This window comes from Tripterygium wilfordii, chromosome 17, assembly GCF_013401445.1.
Source record: "Tripterygium wilfordii isolate XIE 37 chromosome 17, ASM1340144v1, whole genome shotgun sequence".
Classification (NCBI taxonomy): Eukaryota; Viridiplantae; Streptophyta; class Magnoliopsida; order Celastrales; family Celastraceae; genus Tripterygium; species Tripterygium wilfordii.
In genome coordinates this window covers 11,162,119-11,183,615 of record NC_052248.1, presented here as the reverse complement: position 1 = coordinate 11,183,615, position 21,497 = coordinate 11,162,119, and the positions used below count along the sequence as shown (strand labels likewise).

The 21,497-nt window shown below is 35.4% G+C and overlaps 1 protein-coding gene and 1 long non-coding RNA gene across 2 annotated transcripts; both read left to right on the top strand.

Annotated features, from left to right (window-relative positions):
- Window positions 1–11,613: 11,613 nt before the first annotated feature.
- Window positions 11,614–12,523, top strand: LOC119981926 (anti-H(O) lectin 1-like). Its single transcript, XM_038825064.1, has 2 exons — window positions 11,614–12,040; window positions 12,144–12,523. Exons 1-2 carry the CDS (start codon window positions 11,614–11,616, stop codon window positions 12,521–12,523), a joined length of 807 nt encoding a protein of 268 aa, XP_038680992.1.
- A 3,457-nt stretch (window positions 12,524–15,980) lies between these two features.
- On the top strand, window positions 15,981–17,830 carry LOC119983106. The gene is made up of 3 exons (XR_005464553.1): window positions 15,981–16,186; window positions 16,683–16,733; window positions 17,664–17,830. It is a non-coding gene; the product is annotated as an uncharacterized LOC119983106 (long non-coding RNA).
- The last annotated feature ends 3,667 nt before the right edge of the window (window positions 17,831–21,497 follow it).

The window sequence follows — 21,497 nt, the reverse complement described above, 5'->3', positions numbered from 1 at the left end:
ATCTATACTACGTTCACGTTTAGGATTCTGACCTCTCCTTATTCAACCGAATCTGCAGATGGACTAACATTTATTATGGCACCCAACAGTAGTCCCTCGCCAGCTGACAGCTTTGGTTCCTATCTTAGAATAATGGATCCAGCACAAGATGGTAATATAATGTGAAGCTATGGTTCCTATCTTTACTATTGATGTAATATCGATACATACATTATATACAACTAAACCAATTAATTTTGAGCTAAATGCAGGTCGCGTTGCTGATCAATTAGCGGTGGAATTTGACACTTACAAGAATACATTTGATTTGGATGGCAATCATGTTTCGATTGACACAAAAAGTGTGTTACACCCAATTTATGTTAGGAGTCTCAATGAGACCGGAATTGACCTAAAAAGTGGAAAAGACATCAAGGTCTCAATAATATTGGATGGCAGAGCAAATTCACTCACAATGTACGTTGGATATGCATCAGAACTAAGACGTGAGCTTTTTCTTGACATGCCTATTGATATCCCACATACCCTACCAAGCTTCATCTATGTAGGATTCACAGCTTCAACAGGGTATCTCACTGAAAGCCATCAGATTCTCAGCTGGAGCTTATCATCATATATATCCAATACCCAAGAAATGAGGAGAATCAATCAGCGTACAAGTGTGATGTAGTGCTTCATGCATGGGATATACATCACAAAATACTACTGAAGGCTTTCAAATTCTATGCAAATTTTTAAAATTTCAAAATAAATGATGGAGGCTATGTATCCATTCATATATTAGGTGCAATAAGGAATGGTGATGCGGATGCCCTATTCTTCTTTTTAGTTTTTGTCGTGAAATATAGACACGTCATTTATTTGACTGAGCAAAACCAAGTTCAACTAAGAGACCCGGAAGCCAAACAATTTCGGCACATGCTGCTGACATAGGTCGATATTGAACCTCCGTGGAAGATATGGAAACCAATATCTTGTTTCTTGGCCTTCCAACAAGTTAAAGCTTAACCTCAAAAAATACACCAAACAATAGTGACACAATATGGGTATTCATTATTCAAGAAGCCTACTTGGTCCAAGCCCAAGCTGAGTCTTGATACAAAGAAGCCCAAGCCCAAGTCCATGGATGCTAACCATATGTCCTAGGTTTCAAAGTGGGAGAAGACGGTTTTTGAAGATTGAAGCAATTGTGTAGCAGCCATGGAAGTGAGTTCCTTTGGTGAAGTGATTCCATCCCTTGGAGAGAGATTCTCCTCCTATCCTAATCACATGGTTGATGGTATGTTTGTTGGTATTCCTTTAGATGGTCTATAGCTTCTCTAGTTATAGATCGTGCTAAATAATATATGACTTCTTGTTGGCGGCACTGAAGGAATTTCTTAGTGAAGCTATAGTTGATTCATTGCTAGTTGGATTTTATTTAATATTGAAACTTTATTGAATATTATTTGTGTGTTGGGTGGATTACAAGCTGTGTTGTGTGTTGTGTGCTGGAAGTGTGATATTTGCAGTGCCCACAATGTGTTTGATAGAAGTTCCCCACCATTTTGTATTACAATGGGTTTTCTTAGTTAAGCTTGTAAGTGTTCTTTGCTTGGTGTGATTCTGTTTGCATCAAGTAGTTTACAGGCGAGTGTCGAAAAATCCTGTCCGGACAGCATCACAATAAGATGTCAAGGTTATTAGAGAATCTGTTGAAAAAAATAAGCCACGTATGGAGGTCCCATGTACATAGCGAATGATTCGACGAACCGAGTCATATGGAGGTGGCATGAAGAACCCAAGAACTGACTAACTTGCCGAACAGCAAAGGCAATCTCAGGGCGATCAATAATCAAATAAAATAAACTCCCAACTAACTTGTGGTAAAGAATGGGGTCAAAAAGAATATCACCTCCTTCCTTAAGCAACTTGAGATTCACTCCATGTGTATCAACAGGCGTATCATCTGAAAAACCTGCTAAGGTTATAATATCGGTAGTATGGTTATGTAGTTATGTTGATTCAAGAAAGTACCTTTCGGAGTTTTGATTAACTTCCAAATAGTATTTTAAATACCGGTTAACCGATTGAACTGGATAAGTCAATTCCTCAATACAATTCAATTTTAAATATAGGATTAACCCGTGCCGGTCAAAAACTAATTGTTGGGGGTTTAACCTGTATTGGTTCGGTGTTATTTATACACTTTTTAAAAAAAAGAATTTATAATTTTTCAAAACTAAAATTAAAAATTTTCATTTATAGATAAATAAAAATAAAAATTTAATATGGCTCATTAGGTTATCTAATCAAATTATTAAGACTCGTAGGATGCCTAATGAGTGGAGGAGAACCATTATAGTACCCATATACAAGAATAATGGTGATATCCAAAGTTGTAATAATTCTATGGCCATCAAACTTATGAGCCACACATTAGAACTTTGGGAGAGAGTTGTGGAATGGAGATTGAGATCGGTATCCACATTATCTGAAAATCAATTTCGTTTTATGCCAAGACGGTCCACAACGGATGCGATATTTCTACTAAGGGGACTTGTAGAAAAATATAGACAAAAGGAAACAGACCTACATTTAGTATTTGTGGATTTGGAAAAGACATATGATGGGGTGCCTAGGGAAGTAATGTGGTGGATTTTAGAGAAGAGAGGAGTCCCGACTAGCTATATCACTATGATTAAGGATATGTATGAAGGAGCCGTAGCTTGTTGATAAGCTCATATATTATCTCATTTTAGTACTCTCTAAACTTGGTTTTTGTTAGAGGATTGGCTTTAAAAAGGACTTATTATTTTGTTTTCCTCATTTTCAGTTTTCTCGAGCACTTGGATGGTTTTTGATGAAAAAGGGTCTATTTTGAGCATTTTGAAGAACCGTCAATTGAAGAATAAAGCTAAGACCTTGAAGAAAGTTAGAGAATATTTTGGGAATTTTAGGTGAAGCCGATTGACCCAGATTTTGAAGACAAGTTGACCCGAAATATGATCTCGGCAGAACTGCGCTATCTGTGAAGAAGTGGCTCTAGAAGATTCCACATAATTTTGCTAGAGACGTGTGAGATAGCCCTGGAAATCTAAGACATCAAGCTTCAATTTACATATTTTTGGAGATTTTTCTAAAGGGCGTAACATGGGAAAAACGTCCGAGACATCCAGCAGTCCAGTTTCCTAATCAAAGAAGAAGTCGACCTCTTTCCTTTTTGTTGGTTTATTGTTTTGGAAACCAGGGGTTGCCGTGAGGTTTCCTTGGAGTTTTAGTATTTGTTTTAGAGGAAGTTTAGGGTTTGAAAGAGGTTATAAAAGGAGGACTTCATAAAACTTTCGGGGGTTCAGACACTGAGATATTCAGCCGACTTTTCTAGGGTGTTCTCCAACCTTTCTTGTGGTTTTCATTCTTGACTATGTGTAACTAAACGCTTTTGCTAGGGCGTGATGAAATCTTAATATGATTCTCTAGTTTGTTTATTATTCTTATCTTTGATTGCTCTTTTGATGTTGGATTTCTAATCACTGTGCTATATACTTGTTTGATTGCTTGGATGATTGGCCACCAACTAAGTTTTCAACTAAGTAATTTGATGCAAGCTCACTTAGATACCATACGGGGTTTGGGACCAGCTTCTTGTGATTAGGAATTGGGAACGCCTAGGGTAGATACCATACTCCTAGGGTTTACATGGCATGTTAATGAATTCTTGCACTTAAGGACATCTTGCATGTTCATATTTGAGTTAGATACCATAACCAAATTGCATGTTAAGATAAACGAATTAGCCTAGATACCATAGGTAATTCACGCCTTAGTGGATTCGCCAACAACATCAATTGAGTGGATTAAGGGTGAGGTAATCAACAACTAGAGAGGATTATTAAGGTGGATTCATTGTCCTAGTGCTTTCATAAATTTGCTTTCACAATCAAAATCAACAATTTTGTATTTTCTTTACTTCGTTACTTTGATTTCATCGCTTGCTATCTACAATCAACCATATCTCAAGAATTGTTTCTTTTGCTAAGTTTAGTATAGTAGTTAATCGTATTGTTTGTCCAATCCTTATGGTTCGACCTCGTTCTTGCATAACCTATTCTACTACGGTCTTGTGCGCTTGCGAGTATTTTAATTTGGGATTTTTGTTTGCTTATTTTAAGTGATCAAAAATTGCTATCAAGTTTTTGGCGCCGTTGCCGGGGATTGTGTTATTCAATTCGATTAATTATTTGTTCTTTACTTAGTTTTAATTTTGTCAATTTTTATGTGTAGGTTGCAAAATCAGTGCGTTTTAGCTCGAGTCAACATTCTGTAGCTCGAGCTAAAATAGCCGACAGACAAATTTTTTTGGAGACGAGCTGATCAAATTTGGACTGGTGATTGAGCTTAACTTCGTGGCATAAGAAAAAAAAAGGCTAAGGGAAGAAGGAGACGAAACTTTTGGGAAAGGTACAATGACTTGTTTCTATGAGAATAATTCCAACTCCTTTCTTGAAACAGAAGTGGCAAAATTAAGACATGAGTTGAAGCTACTAGTTGGAAAGAAAGAGGTATGTGCTATGTGTTCTAGCAGTATGCATACTATTAAAACGTGTCCACATAATCCCGTATGGCAAGAGGTGACTGCATCCCGAATATATTCACAAAATAGAGTTGGGTACTCTAACATGTACAATCTGGGTTGGAGAGATCACCCAAATTTTTCGTGGACACACCAGCTAGGATAGTCCTCAATGATTCCACAGTTTGAGCAACGAATCGAGCCGAAGAAGCCTTGTCTTGAGGATATGTTTGCCCAATTCATACACGGTACTCAAGCTTCAATTCAGAAATTATGTACACAATTGGGACAGATAGCTAATGTGGTGAATGAGAGGAGTCAAACCGAAGTTAATCCAAGAGGTATGGAGCATGCAAAGGCAATTAGAACTCTACGAAGCAGCAAGTCATATGGCAGAGAAGATAAGGATGTGATTTTGGGGGATGAGAGAGTTAAAGATACATCAGTTGTGCCTCCATCATCACAATTTCAGAAGCAAAAGAAAGACAGACACATGCTGGATATCATGGAATTGTTCAAGAAAGTTCACATCAACATTCCTCTATTGGATGCAATTAAACAAATTCCATCATATGCCAAGTTCCTCAAGGATGTTTGCACTAATAAAAGGAAGTTTGCGGAGCATGAGAGGGTGATGCTAAACGAAGAGTGCAGTGCTGTTCTACTTAATAAATTGCCACCAAAGTTGAAAGATCCAGGGAGTTTTACAATCTCTTGCGTTATTGGCAATTTACGATTTGAAAAAGTTTTGATTGATTTGGGTGCTAGTGTTAACTTAATGCCTTTATTTGTTTTTCAGCAAATAGGCGTTGGAGAGATGCAACCAACGTCAATAAGCTTACAACTCGCGGTTCGGTCCATCAAATTTCCACTTAGAATTATTGAAGACGTGTTGGTTAAAGTGGATCATTTTGTACTTTCGGCGGATTTTATTATACTTGATATGGAAGAATGCCGAGAAGTTCCCATCATCATGGGTCGTCCATTCTTGGCAACCGCTGGCACTATTATTGATGTGAAGAAGGGTTTGTTAACAATGAATGTCCTAGGAGAGTTAGCGAAGTTTCGAGTATTCGAGGACATGAAGAGACAGGAGGATATGGAGGAGTGTAATCAGCTGGACATTATTGAGAAGCCTGCACACACCAATTTTATTTCTCAAGTCAATAATGATGAGATAAAAACTAGCTTCGAGCATCCAAAATTGACTCAAGCTACCTTTGATGAAGGAGTGGACATGGTAACTGTGTTAAACTCTGCTCAACCACTAAAAGGGAGGCAAATTGCTGAACTTTTAGGGCCTCCAAGTCCATGAGCAATACCATCCATACAATAAGCTCCTAAACTGCAACTTAAATTGCTGCCCACTCATGACATGCCAATTGGACCGAAAGAGTTCTCTCCGGGCCACAAAGTCCTTTTGAACAACTCTACGCTCAAGCTATTTCCATGGAAATTACGTTCAAGAAGGCACGATCCTTTTCAAGTTGCACAATTCTACCCCAATGGAGCTGTTGATAGTCAAAACTTGGAGAGGGACAAAGAGTTTAAAGTTGACATGCATCGTCTAAAACCATATCTTGAAGTTGGCTATGATGCTGCCAAGTACATCACTTGAATGAATGCATTGCTCTACGTCTTGCCTAGACGTTAAATAAAGCGCTTCTTGGGAGGCAATCCAAGCTCTCTTTTTCATTCTATTTTTTTTCTTTACTTAGTGCTTAGATATAAATCTTGATATTTCGATTTTGTTTCCTGTAGGATCTATTGGACAGGGGTAAAATTAGCTCGAGCTACGAAACTTTCACTTGATGATTCATTGAGACAGCTGCAGATTTAGCTTGAGCTAAACATTTTTTCTTGGAGGACTTGAATGGGAAGCTTGTCCAAAGACCGTCAATATCAGGTTGTATCTTTTCCTTCCCTTCTTATTGTGTGATTGTGATTTTGTTGTGATCAATTGCGTTGAGGACAATGCACAATTTAAGTGTGGGGGTGGGATACATCATGAAAATTTTCGAAAAACAAGAGAAACAAAATAAATTATTGTCATGTGTCATCTCTTTTGCAAGTACATGTGAAGTAATTTTGTTTTTCTATCACACAGATGAATTCAAGTTAAGAACACGCATTCTTATCTAGGTTTCTTTAAACTACTGAGTTTTGTTTCATCTACTCTTTTTAGTTAACAATTATACTTGCACATTATACATGTTTGTGGGGTATGCCATTTGAGATTAATCATGAATGTTACTGGTGTTTTAAGAGGAGTTGGAATTTGTTGAGTTAGATACCTTGGCATGAAAAAAAAAAAAACAGAAAACAGAAGAAAAAAAACAGAAGAAAAAAAAAAGAAAAAAGAAAAGAAAAGAAAAAATCAATAAGTATATGCAAAATAATTGTGTGTTTGTCTTTGGTTTTCTCTACTGAGTAACCGGGCCTCTTGTCTAGCAAGCAGTGAGTTTCGCGTAAAAAGGTAGAGAGACCGAGATAAGCGATTGCATGACTAGCGAAGCCTCGTAGCCTTTTTGACACGAGTCATTAAACTCGTAGGGGTGTCTATACACCTAATGTCCTAAGCCAATTGGTTGGGAGTCATTGGTTGAAAGCTCGTTACATTGGTCAATTAGAAAGCTTAATGAGGTTTAGCATTGCACAAGTCATGAGAGAAAAAATGAAAAAAATCTGAAAAAAAAGTGAAAAAGAAAAAAAATATATGCCTTGGTATTTCACTTGATGATTCTAATGATTCTTGTGATATTGCAATATTTGTGTTATGATCAACTGAAAGTCAAACATTCATTTGTGATTCATGCACAAAATACATAATGACACTAATGGAGTAGATGGTATGAGAACTTGGTTGAAGTGGCTGAAGATGTGAACTGTGGAGTTTGAATGCTTGAACTAAATTGTGTGAATACATCTCTAAATTATCTTCTGTTGCTGCTTTTAGATGATGACATTATGATGATTTGTGTAAATAAATGTTTGTGGGTATCATTCTGGTAAACCCTCACGAGACTATAACTCGTCCACTAGGGACACCTAGGGGTTTAAAGGCTTGTTACATACGCTGAATGTAACCGTGATTCCTACGAAAGTGAGTTAGGTTTTTTTAATTTGTTTGATTTATTTTCTTTGCTCGAGGACTAGCAAAAACTAGGTTCAAGGGTATTTTATAATCTCATATATTCTCTCATTTTAGTACTCTCTAAACTTGGTTTTTGTTAGAGGATTGGCTTTAAAAAGGACTTATTATTTTGTTTTCCTCATTTTCAGTTTTCTCGAGCACTTGGATGGTTTTTGATGAAAAAGGGTCTATTTTGAGCATTTTGAAGAACCGTCAATTGAAGAATAAAGCTAAGACCTTGAAGAAAGTTGGAGAGTATTTTGGGAATTTTAGGTGAAGCCGATTGACCCAGATTTTGAAGACAAGTTGACCCGAAATATGATCTCGGCAGAACTACGCTATCTGTGAAGAAGTGGGTCTAGAAGATTCCACATAATTTTGCTAGAGACGTGTGAGATAGCCCTGGAAAACTAAGACATCAAGCTTCAATTTACATATTTTTGGAGATTTTTCTAAAGGGCGTAACATGGGAAAAACGTTCGAGACATCCAGCAGTCCAGTTTCCTAATCAAAGAAGAAGTCGACCTCTTTCCTTTTTGTTGGTTTATTGTTTTGGAAACCAGGGGTTGCCGTGAGGTTTCCTTGGAGTTTTAGTATTTGTTTTAGAGGAAGTTTAGGGTTTGAAAGAGGTTACAAAAGGAGGACTTCATAAAACTTTCGGGGGTTCAGATATTCAGCCGATTTTTCTAGGGTGTTCTCCAACCTTTCTTGTGGTTTTCATTCTTGACTATGTGTAACTAAACGCTTTTGCTAGGGCGTGATGAAATCTTAATATGATTCTCTAGTTTCTTTATTATTCTTATCTTTGATTGCTCTTTTGATGTTGGATTTTTAGTCACTGTGCTATATACTTGTTTGATTGCTTGGATGATTGGCCACCAACTAAGTTTTCAACTAAGTAATTTGATGCATACTCACGTAGATACAATACGGGGTTTGGGACCAGCTTCTTGTGATTAGGAATTTTTAACGCCTAGGGTAGATACCATACTCCTAGGGTTTACATGGCATGTTAATGAATTCTTGCACTTAAGGACATCTTGCATGTTCATATTTGAGTTAGATACCATAACCAAATTGCATGTTAAGATAAACGAATTAGCCTAGATACCATAGGTAATTCACGCCTTAGTGGATTCGCAAACAACATCAATTGAGTGGATTAAGGGTGAGGTAATCAACAACTAGAGAGGATTATTAAGGTGGATTCATTGTCCTAGTGCTTTCATAAATTTGCTTTCACAATCAAAATCAACAATTTTGTATTTTCTTTACTTCGTTACTTTGATTTCATCGCTTGCTATCTACAATCAACCATCTCTCAAGAATTGTTTCTTTTGCTAAGTTTAGTATAGTAGTTAATCGTATTGTTTGTCCAATCCTTGTGGTTCGACCTCGTTCTTGCATAACCTATTCTACTACGGTCTTGTGCGCTTGGGAGTATTTTAATTTGGGATTTTTGTTTGCTTATTTAAGTGATCAAAAATTGCTATCACTTGTGTTAGGACTATTGGAGGAGTTACATGGGAGTTTCCTATCATGATAGGATTACATCAGGGGTCGGCACTAAGTCCGTTCCTATTTGTTATAGTGATGGATGTACTCACACGACATATCCAAGATGATATAGTTCTAGTGGATGAGACAATATCGGGAGTTAACTCAAAGCTTGAAATATGGAGGCAAGCATTAGAGTCTAATGGATTTAAAGTAAGTAGGACTAAATCAGAATATATGAAATGTAAGTTTAGTAAGACTAGGTAAGGGAACGAACAAGTAATTAAACTAGATGTGAAATAAGTAACAAAAGGTAAAGTTTTTAAATATCTTGGATCAATTTTCCAAGAATATGGTGACATAGGTGATGATATAGTTAATAGGATTAAAAACGGGTGGAATAAGTGGAAGAGTACATCCGGGGTGTTATGCGATCGGAGAATTTTTTTAAAGTTGAAGGAAAAATTCTATAGGTCAGCTATTCGCCCTACAATGATGTATGGTTCCGAGTGTTGGGTTATCAAGAAACAATATATCCAAAAAATGCATGTAGTAGAAATGTGAATGCCTCGTTGGATGTGTGGTCACACTAGGAAAGATAGAATAAGAACTGAGATTATTAGATCTAAGGTAGAAGTAGTACCTATTGAAGATAAGTAACGAGAAAATCGGTTAAGATGGTACGGACATGACCAACGTAGAGATAGCAGTGTGACAGTGAAGAGGAATGAGAGAATTTTTATAGGAGAGAGTAGGAGGTAGCGAGGTAGACCTAAAAAGACATGGCTTGAAGTTATAAGAAATTATATGAATTTAATAGGAGTGGATGAATGTATGATCCATGATAGAAATGAATGGAGAAAACAAATACATGTGGATTTCCAATGATGTTCTCATAGACTAGTGTAGCCGACCCCAAACTTTTGGGATAAAGGCTCGAATGATGATGATGAAAAATAAAAATTTAACCAATACCCGAAGTCTCCAAAAAGAGTCATCAAGTGGCTCTTTAAAAAAAAAGCTTTGATGAGAACCTAAGACTTTATTTTCAAGAGTCGTGGTTGTAAATTTCTTTCAATTTTTCAATAAGAGAAGTTTGTTGTACGGGTTGAAAAAATGTGTTAAAAATACTATTAATGAGAATTGAACTTGGACACTCAATTAGGAAATCATAAGTTTTAACCATTAAAGAAACATAATTTTTGTTACAGCTATCCCTTGCAATAGAAATATATATATATTTGTGTCGCTCGGCCGGTTGAACTGGTTATATCACATACCAATCACATGACCGGTATAATTCCGATACCACTATATAAAGCACTGCTTCCAAACCCAAAAAATATATGTAAGGACCTATATCCTTCACATGAAAGGATGCACTCAAATTAAAACTGCTGAAGTTGAAGAATCATAACAGAGTTTGTCACGCCCCAAAGCCGGGAAACATGAAAAAGAATGGCAACGCTACATATCCCTAATAAATTCAACCATCACATGTAATTAGACAACGTACTAACGAAAGTCAATGTAATTAGACAATATAATAACGAAAGTCAATGTAATTACACAACGTAATAATGCAATTTAATGTAATTGGATAACGTAATACTATTATAGCCGGTTATGGAAGAAGTTGTTACGTATACAAAAAGTTTTCCAGAAAAGATAGAAAAAAACAAAATTCATCAACATACACCTACGAACTAGTCAAAAATCCGGCAGCATCTATAGGAGCCAACTTTCTAGAACTATGATAATGAAGAAACCATTGTGGCTTCCCTGTTAAAAATGTCTTCCATTTCAGCATAGTTTCTTGGAAACAATGTGAAACTATACCTTTTTTTGGTGTATGGACTTGCATGTTTGGCATATATAGTAAACAACATGCCAGATCCATGCCAGTTTGGCATATAGACTTCAAGCAATTGATGACAAAGTATCTTACCAGAACTAGCTGCCACAATATTTTTTTATTTTTGTAGTCTGGCTATTTCAAAAGAAGAATTATAGAAAAAACCAAAGTACCTTAGTTTCCATTCATTTGCTTATGGGAGATAGGTCTTTGTTGAAAGACGGATTGAAATGTCTTAGTCTTTCTAGATGGACTGTACCTTCTATCTTTATATCTTTGTGAGTCTCGCAAACGTCATTTTGCAAATACAATGTGGCCTTGGGAGATGTTAATATAGCTCAACAACATAATCTTTGGATCTAGATAGGAAATACAAACAAAAATATTGTAAGCTACGCTAACTACAGAGCCAACTTTTTCTTGTTGAAGGTGACTTAATTTTCCTTCAACAATGCAGCTAGCATAAATTTCATCGACTACTATCATCAAACCTCACTATATATAGTGGAGTAAGTCCAATTGCTTGTTATGAGTTATAAGCGAAGTAGTCTCACACATAAATATAACCAACCAACCATGTTTGTGTTTCTGCTTCTCTTTGCTTTTCTTAACCAAGCTTCTTCATTCACCCCAGCTCCTTTTCCATTCCCTCAAATCACCACTGGTTTCAGCTTTCCTTCATTCACCCTAGCAAGTTGTAGTGATGGTAACTTAACTTGCACAGGTTCAGTTACAAGTCGCAACGGCTACTTAAGCCTAACCCCAGAGCCACAACAAGGCAATCCAACCTTACCACTAAATCAAGTTGGCAGGGTTCTATACAAATACCCTTTGCTTGCTTGGCCAGCAATGATCTATAGTAAATTCACGTTCAGGATTCTTACCTCCCCTTATTCAACTGAATCTGCCGACGGACTAACATTTATTATCGCACCAGACAAGAGTCCCTCGCCATCTGACAGCTATGGTTCCTATCTTGGAATAATGGATCCAACAAAAGATGGTAATATAATGTGAAGTTGTGGTTTCTATCTTTATTATATAATGTAACATCGATACATACATTACATATTCAACTAAACCAATACATTTTGAGGTAAATGCAGGTCATGCTGATGGTCAATTAGCTGTGGAGTTTGACACTTACAAGAATACAAATGATTTGGATGCAAATCACATTGCGATTGTCACAAAGAGTGTATTACATCCAATTGATGTTAGGAGTCTCAATTATACCGGAATTGACCTGAAAAGTGGAAGAGATATCAAGGTTCTAATAGTATTGGATGGGAGGACAAAGTCAATTAGAGTCCACGTTGGATATGCATCTGATCCAATAGGTGAGACTTTTCTTGAGGTGCCTATTGACATCCCAAATACCCTGCCAAGCTTCATCTATGTGGGATTCACAGCATCTACAGGGCTTCTCACTGAGCGTCATCAGATTCTCAACTGGAATTTAGCATCATTTCCAATCAAGAAATGAGGAGAATCAATGCGCAACTAATGTCATGTGCTACTTCCTGGGATATACATCACACAATAAGAAACGCTATCCAATTCTATGCAATTTTTAAATTCTTAAGCTTGCAAAAATAAAGGAGGAAGGCTGTGTAGTCCATTCATATATCAAGTCCAATAAGGAATGGTGATGTCCTACTCTTCTTCTTGTAAGATTTATTTATTGTGTCAGCAAAACAAAATGGGTGCATATCATATTATTTTAATAAATAAGAATTTGATGGATTATTTTGAAAAGAAAATCAAATCGCCCCCATTCAACTTGTTTGCAAGAGAACCTCACTACTCCACGCCCTCCTGCGGAGCAAAATCAAACTCATCATCGTTTCCACCTGTAGCCAAGTACGTCTTACTCTCTTAGTAGCTAGCGGCCGCAATGTGCATTCAATTCACCGACTCTTATCTTCCTTAACCTTTTGAATCCTAATCACACCATTTATCTGCATTAGTATATCTACATTATCTGTCTGTTTGTTTTGGTATTCCTTCTCAAGCTTCTATTTCCTCCGTTAAAGGTGCATTAGTTTATCTACATTGTCTGTTTGGTTTTGTTATGTATTGAAATTTATCTGTACTAAAATTATCCCCATTAGCTTATCTGCAATATTACATTTTCTATTGTGATTTTGTTATATTTAGTGTATAATGAAATTTATCTTCACTGCAAATAAATTTATATGCACTATAACAGTGTCTCTTTTATGTGTCAATACAATTGTCGACGACTCTTTATATGCCTTGTGACAATACCATCAAGGAGTAATTTTATGAAACAATATGTGCCTTGCGACAATACAGTTCATGCCCTCTTTATATGCCCCTGCATTAAAACTGTTTGGAAGTCCAGCTGCTTCTGGGCAACTTTAAAGCAAGCAATTGGTGGGAGTTTTTGAAACTATAACACGTAAATATTAAATTTTATTTTAAGACAATAATCCAACTTCTTTTATACTTTTTATATACAAACACATCCAATATTACTTCATTTCACAAGTCTATACTCAATACATTCTCTAATAGAATATATTCACAATCACAGTAATATAACTTGTTAAAACTAATATTTTCTAATTAAGATTTTTCATATATGTACATATAAGATGTATCATTTTAATGTCTTATTATATATATGAGGTACAATTTTAATTGACCTAAAAGTTTCTCCTGGTCCCACTTGACATTGAGCAAAAAAATGTCTTATTATATGTATTTATATATACATTATTATATATAAAAGATACAGTTTTTCTAATTCACCTTAAAAAGCCTTCCATGTATGCTTTTAGCAAAAAAAATTAGCTTAACAATCAGTTTATTGTTGTGGGGAAAACAACATCTCAAGGATAATAAGGGAAGTTGATGCTTTTCAAAAAAAAATAATAAGCGAAGTTGATTTCCATCTTACAACTCTTTATTTTGAGTTAACTTATTATAAATTTTGTTTGACTAATTTTGTTTTCCTACCTCCAAACACCACAAAGTTAGGCAAACAATTTCAAAAGGTTGATTTTCCATCAAACAAACAGAGCATTAACGTAAACTTGTCAACCATATTGTCTTATATCCTACAAAAAGTAATTTTGGTAACCGAGCCCATGCTTATCCAGACAACAAACACCTTTTGCACCAAACATCTCCTTGTCAACGTTGTCGTGTCAAATTTTACACTTGACATATAGAATCTACTCCCATATTGTCACATCCACTAGCCAAAAAGTGAGACCTCTCTCTAACGGAAACCTGAATCAAAACTGCTTCCATTAATCTAAAGACACATCCTATGAGAGAAAGCTATAAAAGAAGCCAAGGATCCTCATGAGAGAGGATCTTCTCCAACGCAAAACCTCTGATATTCTGAGCCATCCGAGCATTTGCTAACTCTCAATCTATATTACTTCTTTCTATGCAACTTTTGTTTGTATATATATCAATCTTACAATCTAACTGTCATCTAGCTAGATAACCTATGCTAAATTGATCATCGAAGGATTTTTGGCTGACACCCCACTGGTGTCCTAGAATTATGATCATCACTTTGTGTTTATTTCGCAAATCACTGGTGGCCCTCTAAAGTATTCCGTGATTGTAGAATTAGCTCCTACAGTAGCCAATTATCTTTTACTAGTACTTAAAACTTAAAAGTAAAATAATTTAGAGCCAATATGTTGAACCACATGGCACCAAATAAAAAAATTAACACGCAAAATTAATTAGAGCTCTATTACTTTAATGGTGCGTTTGGTACAGGGGTAATAGGGTGTAATGGTTACAAGGGTAATTAAATTTTAAGTTTACTTGTGTTTGTTATGTCAGTATAACTTTTACTCCTGTAATAAATTTTAGTAATTGAGCTTATTTTTTACACATAAAGTTTACTAGTGGGGGGACCTGGGTAATAAAAAGTAATGAGAAGTTTTACACCAACCTATTACCCCTTTAAATAAAAAATTCTAAAAGCTCATAAGTTATATATACACATATATATTATATATTATATATATGTATATATATATACATATATATATACATATATATATACATATACACAGACACACACATATATATATACACTGTCTGTGTATATATATACATACATATATATATATATATACATATACATACACATATATATATACACACACACATATGCACTGTCTGTGTATATATATACATATATATATGTATGTGTATTATATATATATACACATATATATGTATGTGTATTATATATATATATATATATGCAGATAGTGCGACAGTGCATGTCTGCATATTATATATATATATATATATATATATATATATATATATACACACTGTCTGTGTATATGTATATATATGCACTGTCTGTGTATATATTTACACATATATATATACATATATATATATATATGTATGTGTATTATATATATATATACACACACTGTCTGTGTATATATGTATATATGTATATATGTACATATGCACATATGCAGACAGTGCATGCACTGTCTGCATATATATATATATATATATATATATATATATATATATATATAGTATACATATATACATATACACAGATAGTGCATGCATTGTCTGTGTATGTGTGTGTATTATATATATATATATATATATATATAAATAAATAAATAAATAATGTCGGGCATGGGTCGGGTTCGGGCATGGCCAAAATTGGCCCGAGGTGTCGGGCTGACCCAAAAAATGGAGTTCATGCCTGCCCAAGAGGTCGGGCAGTGTAAAACCTTACACTTTTACCTAGGGGGGTAATTGAACTCAGACGAAAATTTTGGAGGAATTTTGGAACGTTAAGTCAATAGGGTCAAAAATAGAATTTTGATAATACCCAAATACGTAGTTTACGATATAAATACATCTCATAATCCTTTCTCTTATACAAAACCTAAAACTCACCAAAATAACGCAGCCACCCAAGGAATACTAAACTAACCTCAACCTCAAGCGCCGAAGGACATCACCCAGAGTCGACGGTACGGGGTATAGGAATTGGACGAATTGGTGAGTCAGAGATCAAAGGGAATCGTGAAATACAATTACATGGTGGATTGAGACGGAGATCGGGACAGTTTATTTTATAATACTCGTGACTGCGTCTGGAAGAAATTAGGTGAGTAATTCATCTTTAAGTTGTTGTGTTTGATATACACGACCTTGGCCACCATGAATAGTCTTGCAGTGTGATGTCCATAGAAGCGTCATCAATAAAGAGAAAATAAATTGGTTGGGCTTGGGTTTTGTTTTGTGATCACGTGTGTTAAGCCTGGTGTTGGTTTTAGAGGTTCAAGTGAATATTGGTAAAAGAAAAGTCTATGCATAGTGTATTAATGGTTTTGTTTAAGTCTTAGGTGTGCAGGTGGTGAACAAAGGCATGTTCTAAGGTGTTTTTAAAATGAACCATAAAAGGGTGGATTTAATAAAAGGGGAGTGAGGTCCACGGGTCAAGGGATTCATTAATTGGAATCAGCCAGGTCTCGATAAATCTGTCCAGAGAATTTGGCCAGTTGAACTTACGGGCTTATTTAGATCCTTGAGTAAAATTTATTTTAATTAATCTAAAGTTTCTAGACAGTCTCTTAACCTATTATATGCCGGTAATTGTTTAGGGAATCGAGGAGACGCGTTAGACGTTTAGCATTGATTGCACTGCTATCGAGGTAGGGGTTCTTCATTTATTGACCTCTATTACCCGATACTACGTGTTCTACAATTTTCTATGTTTTCCTCGCGTGTTAAATACCTGCCTCTTGAATAATTCTTTGTTGTCTCTTCATTGATTCGCATTTCTCCGTGCTTGACTATAATCTTTCCAGCATGTAGATAGGCATGTGAAATTTTGGCTATGGGAAAAAATGGTTGATTTGATTTGATTAGGACTCTTCGTAGAGCTTTCTGCCCCATTTTTCTAAGGAAGTAAAATATTTTCTTAACTAGTTTGGAAATGGGTTTTGGATGCATGGAAAAACTTATTGTAATACATGCATCATGATATATGTTGATTGTGTGTTCGGATTGTGGATTTTGTGGAGATGGGTGGTTGTGATAGCCTTGTTGTTGTTGTCTGGCTCTGGTTTGTGTGGTGGTTGTGACTCGCAACACACCACCTTGAGACGTGATCACTGTCTGGGATTTATTCTCCTTAATCTGTTCCCATGTGATTATACGGGGATTTGAATGTCGCGGCCTCCGAGGGGAAATCCGGACTGCTGTGCGACGTGATTATACGGGGATTTGATTGCCACGGCCTCCGAGGGGAAATCCGGACTGCCGTGTGCCGATGATTGGATGTGGATGATTTGTGGCGCTATGCGCATTGGGAGGAGATGTGTGTTTGCATATATAATTTGCATGTTTATATATATATGCATATTGGGTTGTGATTGTGACATGAGCATAATCCTTTTGTTCCTGCCTATTCTTGTATTACTCGAGCTGATTGTTGTATTTGTAGACTAGTTCTACTCTTTGTCATATCGTATGTGATTCCCTCTCTCGGTATTCGCATCATGGATATCCGAGTCCTTATCGGGTACTATACCCCTACTGGGCTATTTAGCTCAATCTCTATTTTCTTCTTTCCCTTTCAGGTGAGTACGTAGATGGTGGCCAGCTTCTCGAGGCGTGAGCGGTGTCCCCATGGATACAGTTGTGGTTTATGGGTAGCATAGGGTTTGATTATTAAAGACTTCCGCTTTGTTAAATTTTAAAGACTTATTAATTATCTCTTAATGGATTTTTAAATGCATTTTATTCATTTTTTTTTGGATTATATTAAATGATTTTGGAGGATTTACATGGATAGTTTATGTTTTGGACAAATTGGTAATTCCGCAGACCCCCCCTCCGGGATGGGTCGTTACAGGCAGGGCCGGGCTCGGACCTAGGCCGGCGGGCCAAATGGTGACCCCTACTCTTGTGTTACGTCTTTGTCATGGATTTGAACGTTATCAGATTATTTTGTTGAAATTGTTAACAATTGTTGTTATATATATATATATATATATATATATATATATATATATATATATATATATATATATATATATATATATATGTCTGGCTGTGTGTGTATATATATGCATATGTATCTATATTTTTAAAATTTTGGTACATGATAGTCGTAACAATAAAAAACATAATCTCACTTTTTTCTAGTTTGGTTCATTACAATAATAACAAACAAAGGTAATGGTATTACACCAGTAATGTATAGTCGTAACAAACAAGAGTAATGAATACTTGGGTAAATTTTACCATTCTTTACCAAACAAGGGTAACACTTATTCTCCATAATTGTTAATACCCTTGTAACATTTACATGGGTAACAAATTATACCCCTAAATTCTTACCCACATACCAAACGCACCCTAATTATTATAACAGAGTGTACCTAAAAATAATTTAAAAGGAAAGAAATCAATAACATTCCATTACAACTATAGTACTCTAAATAAACACTACATAAATTTAATATTTCTACATGAAAGTTAACGAAAAAGAAATAATAAAAATAAAATTATTTTTCTGTAATTAAGTATAATAGTAAGTTATTAGCAATAATTGAATTAATTGATTTTGTTTTAGACATCAATTAGTTGAATTTTTCATTATCATATGATAATAATTAGTTTTATACGATACTTAAATGTAACGTTTTTAACTCGTAAGTTGTGCCACATGTTACACAATATATATGACAATAATAAAAAAGAAAATTTAAAAAGTAATTTCATTATAACTCTATTTAATTAAATATACTAAGTAATTATTTAAAAAGAAAATTGATAGTATTTCTGTTAAGAGTAATATTTAGGCTACTAGAGTTATATCAGTCTAAATATAACATTATATAATGAAAACGAAAAAAAAAATTATTCAATTAGAATTAATGGAGTATATTTGAACTATTGCTTGTGTGGATAATATCTGTGTGTATGTGATGCAAGCGAGAGGTTGTGAGTTCAAGTCTCATGGGTATTTCTATTATCGTAATTTGCGAGAAGAGTCATGCTTAGCCCAGCGTATGTCAATATCACCCTGCATTATTTCCCACACTTGGCCCCAAGACTTTATTTAGGAGAGTAATGGTTGTAAAATTCTTTCAATTTTTCGTCATGTGATGTTTATTGTATATTTATTGCATGCGTTGAAAAATATGTTAAAAATACTACTCCTTCCGTCCCATTTTGCTTGCCCATCTTTCTATTTTGGGTTGTCCAAAACTAGTGTCACTGTTCTTCATTAATTACTAATTTTGTTCATCTATTCCAAAATTAACCTTGTTACTTTAAAACACCAAACTTCAAGGAAAAAAAGATATTTTAAATCAATAAGGGCAAATTTGGAATAACATAGTTATTTTGTGGAGTTGACCCCTTAAACAGTTGGATTTTCGAAGGATGACAAGCAACTTGGGACCGAGGGAGTATTAGCGAGAATTAAACATGGGCGTAAAAAAATACTAAGCCTTAACCACTAAAGAAACATGATTTTTGTTAATCTTGTCTTGTGCAATATATTGATATATCTTTGTGTAGATCGACCAGTTGAACCGGATATATAACATACCAATCGCATGAATGGTATAATTACGATACCGATATTTAAAACACTACTTCCAAGCCCATAAAATATGTGAGAGGATACATCCTTCATATGAAAGTATACACTCAAAAACTGTTTAAGTTGACAATCATAATAGAGTTTATCAAGCCCCAAAGCCGGGAAACATGAAAAAGAAAGAAAAAACAAAATTCATCAACACACACCAACGAACTAGTCAAAAATCCGAAAGCATCTATAGTAGCCAACTTTCTACACCTATGATAATGAAGAAATTATTGTGGCTTCCTGGTTAAAAATATCTTCCATTTCAGCATAGTTTCTTGTAAACAATGTGAAACTATGCCTTTGTTGGTGTAAGGACTCACATGCTTGACAGATATAGTAAACAACATGCAAGATCCACGCTATTTGGGCATGTTGGACAGTTAGAGTGGGGTTTGACCTGAACTCTCCAGAGCCCATGAAACACTGATATGGAGGGGTCCTTAGCATAATTCAAATCAGACAGTTTATTACCCATCCTCCAATCAATATACAAACAACGTCAATTTCACATATCTAACACAAATTAATCCAATAAATCAAGAACTCATTACCTTCTCTTACCCAAAACTTCCCAAGTTCTTGAACTTCACCTACTCAAGCTTGCTACTCCAATCAACAATAGAATCTAACAATACAACCATAAACAAGTCTAAATCAACCTATTAGATCACTAATTTCATCTAATTTAAAGATTTTCCCCCAAATCTACAAAACCCACAAAACCCTAGAATCCCAAATCACCCAATCTCTAAATACTAGCTTTTAGGTTTAAGAAACTTACCAAGGTTGTAGAAACAAGTAGAAGGAAGAGATTCATGCTTCCTTTAGGCCTCACATGATGTAGGAACTCATGGATTTGAGTTTGGGTTTAAACCTTGAAAGATTAGAACAAAGAGAAGAATTTAGGAATATGTCAACTAGAGAGAGAAGTCATGAATCCAACTTGAAACAACTTGAAAGAGAACAATCTTACCTTGATTGATGATATTAGGTTGATGGGAGGAAGGAAATTTGAGAAAAAATAGGGTTTAGGGCTTGTTTAGGTCGGGTATGTTAAGAGGATTCGAGAAATGGGTGTTTAAAATCATCCTCGGGTTGTTTTTTTTGAAGAGGTGTCCGGACGGCCTTCTTTAAAGAGGTGTCCGGACACCCTAGAAGGCCATCCGGACACCTCTGCCCATTTGACAGATTTGGGCCATTTTCCTAAAACTGTCCGGACGGCTTTTAAAAGCCGTCCGGACGGTTACACCTGTAACCCAAATTTTCAGTTTTTAAACCACCCGTACACCCCCAATTCACTCGGTATTAATTTCTAATGATTTTATACATATAGATATACTCAACACATGTTGATCCTACTTAATTTCTAAAAGAAAAAGAAGTTTGGGGTATCACACACACTCCTTATGTACCACTCTAGCATCATGATACTCTTTACAATTTATACTGGCGGACTCCTATAACTCTTATGATATCAATTATCACAAGTTAATTATGTCATCCTAGAACTAAATAGGGTGCTGGTCCGGCACTAGTAATGATATTGCAATAAATCAAATCAGGTGGCTCAAGCCTTGTGCAAGATTGTGAGTGAAATTTCTACAGTTAGGATAATCAAGTAACTATTGTGGCTTCCCGGTTAAAAAACATCTTCCATTTCTACATATATAGTTTCTTGTAAGCAATGTGAAACTATGTTAATTGGCATACACATAGTGAACAACATGCACGTAGGGTAACTCCTGAAATACAATGTCGCCTTCGAGATGTTAATATAACTCAACAACATAATCTTTGGATCCATATAGGA

Coding starts and splice junctions, on each gene's coding strand:
- LOC119981926 (XM_038825064.1), top strand. CDS start 11,614: ATGTTTGTGTTTCTGCTTCTCTTTGCTTTTCTTAACCAAGCTTCTTCA. Junction 12,041..12,143: donor AATGGATCCAACAAAAGATG/GTAATATAATGT, acceptor AGGTAAATGCAG/GTCATGCTGATGGTCAATTA.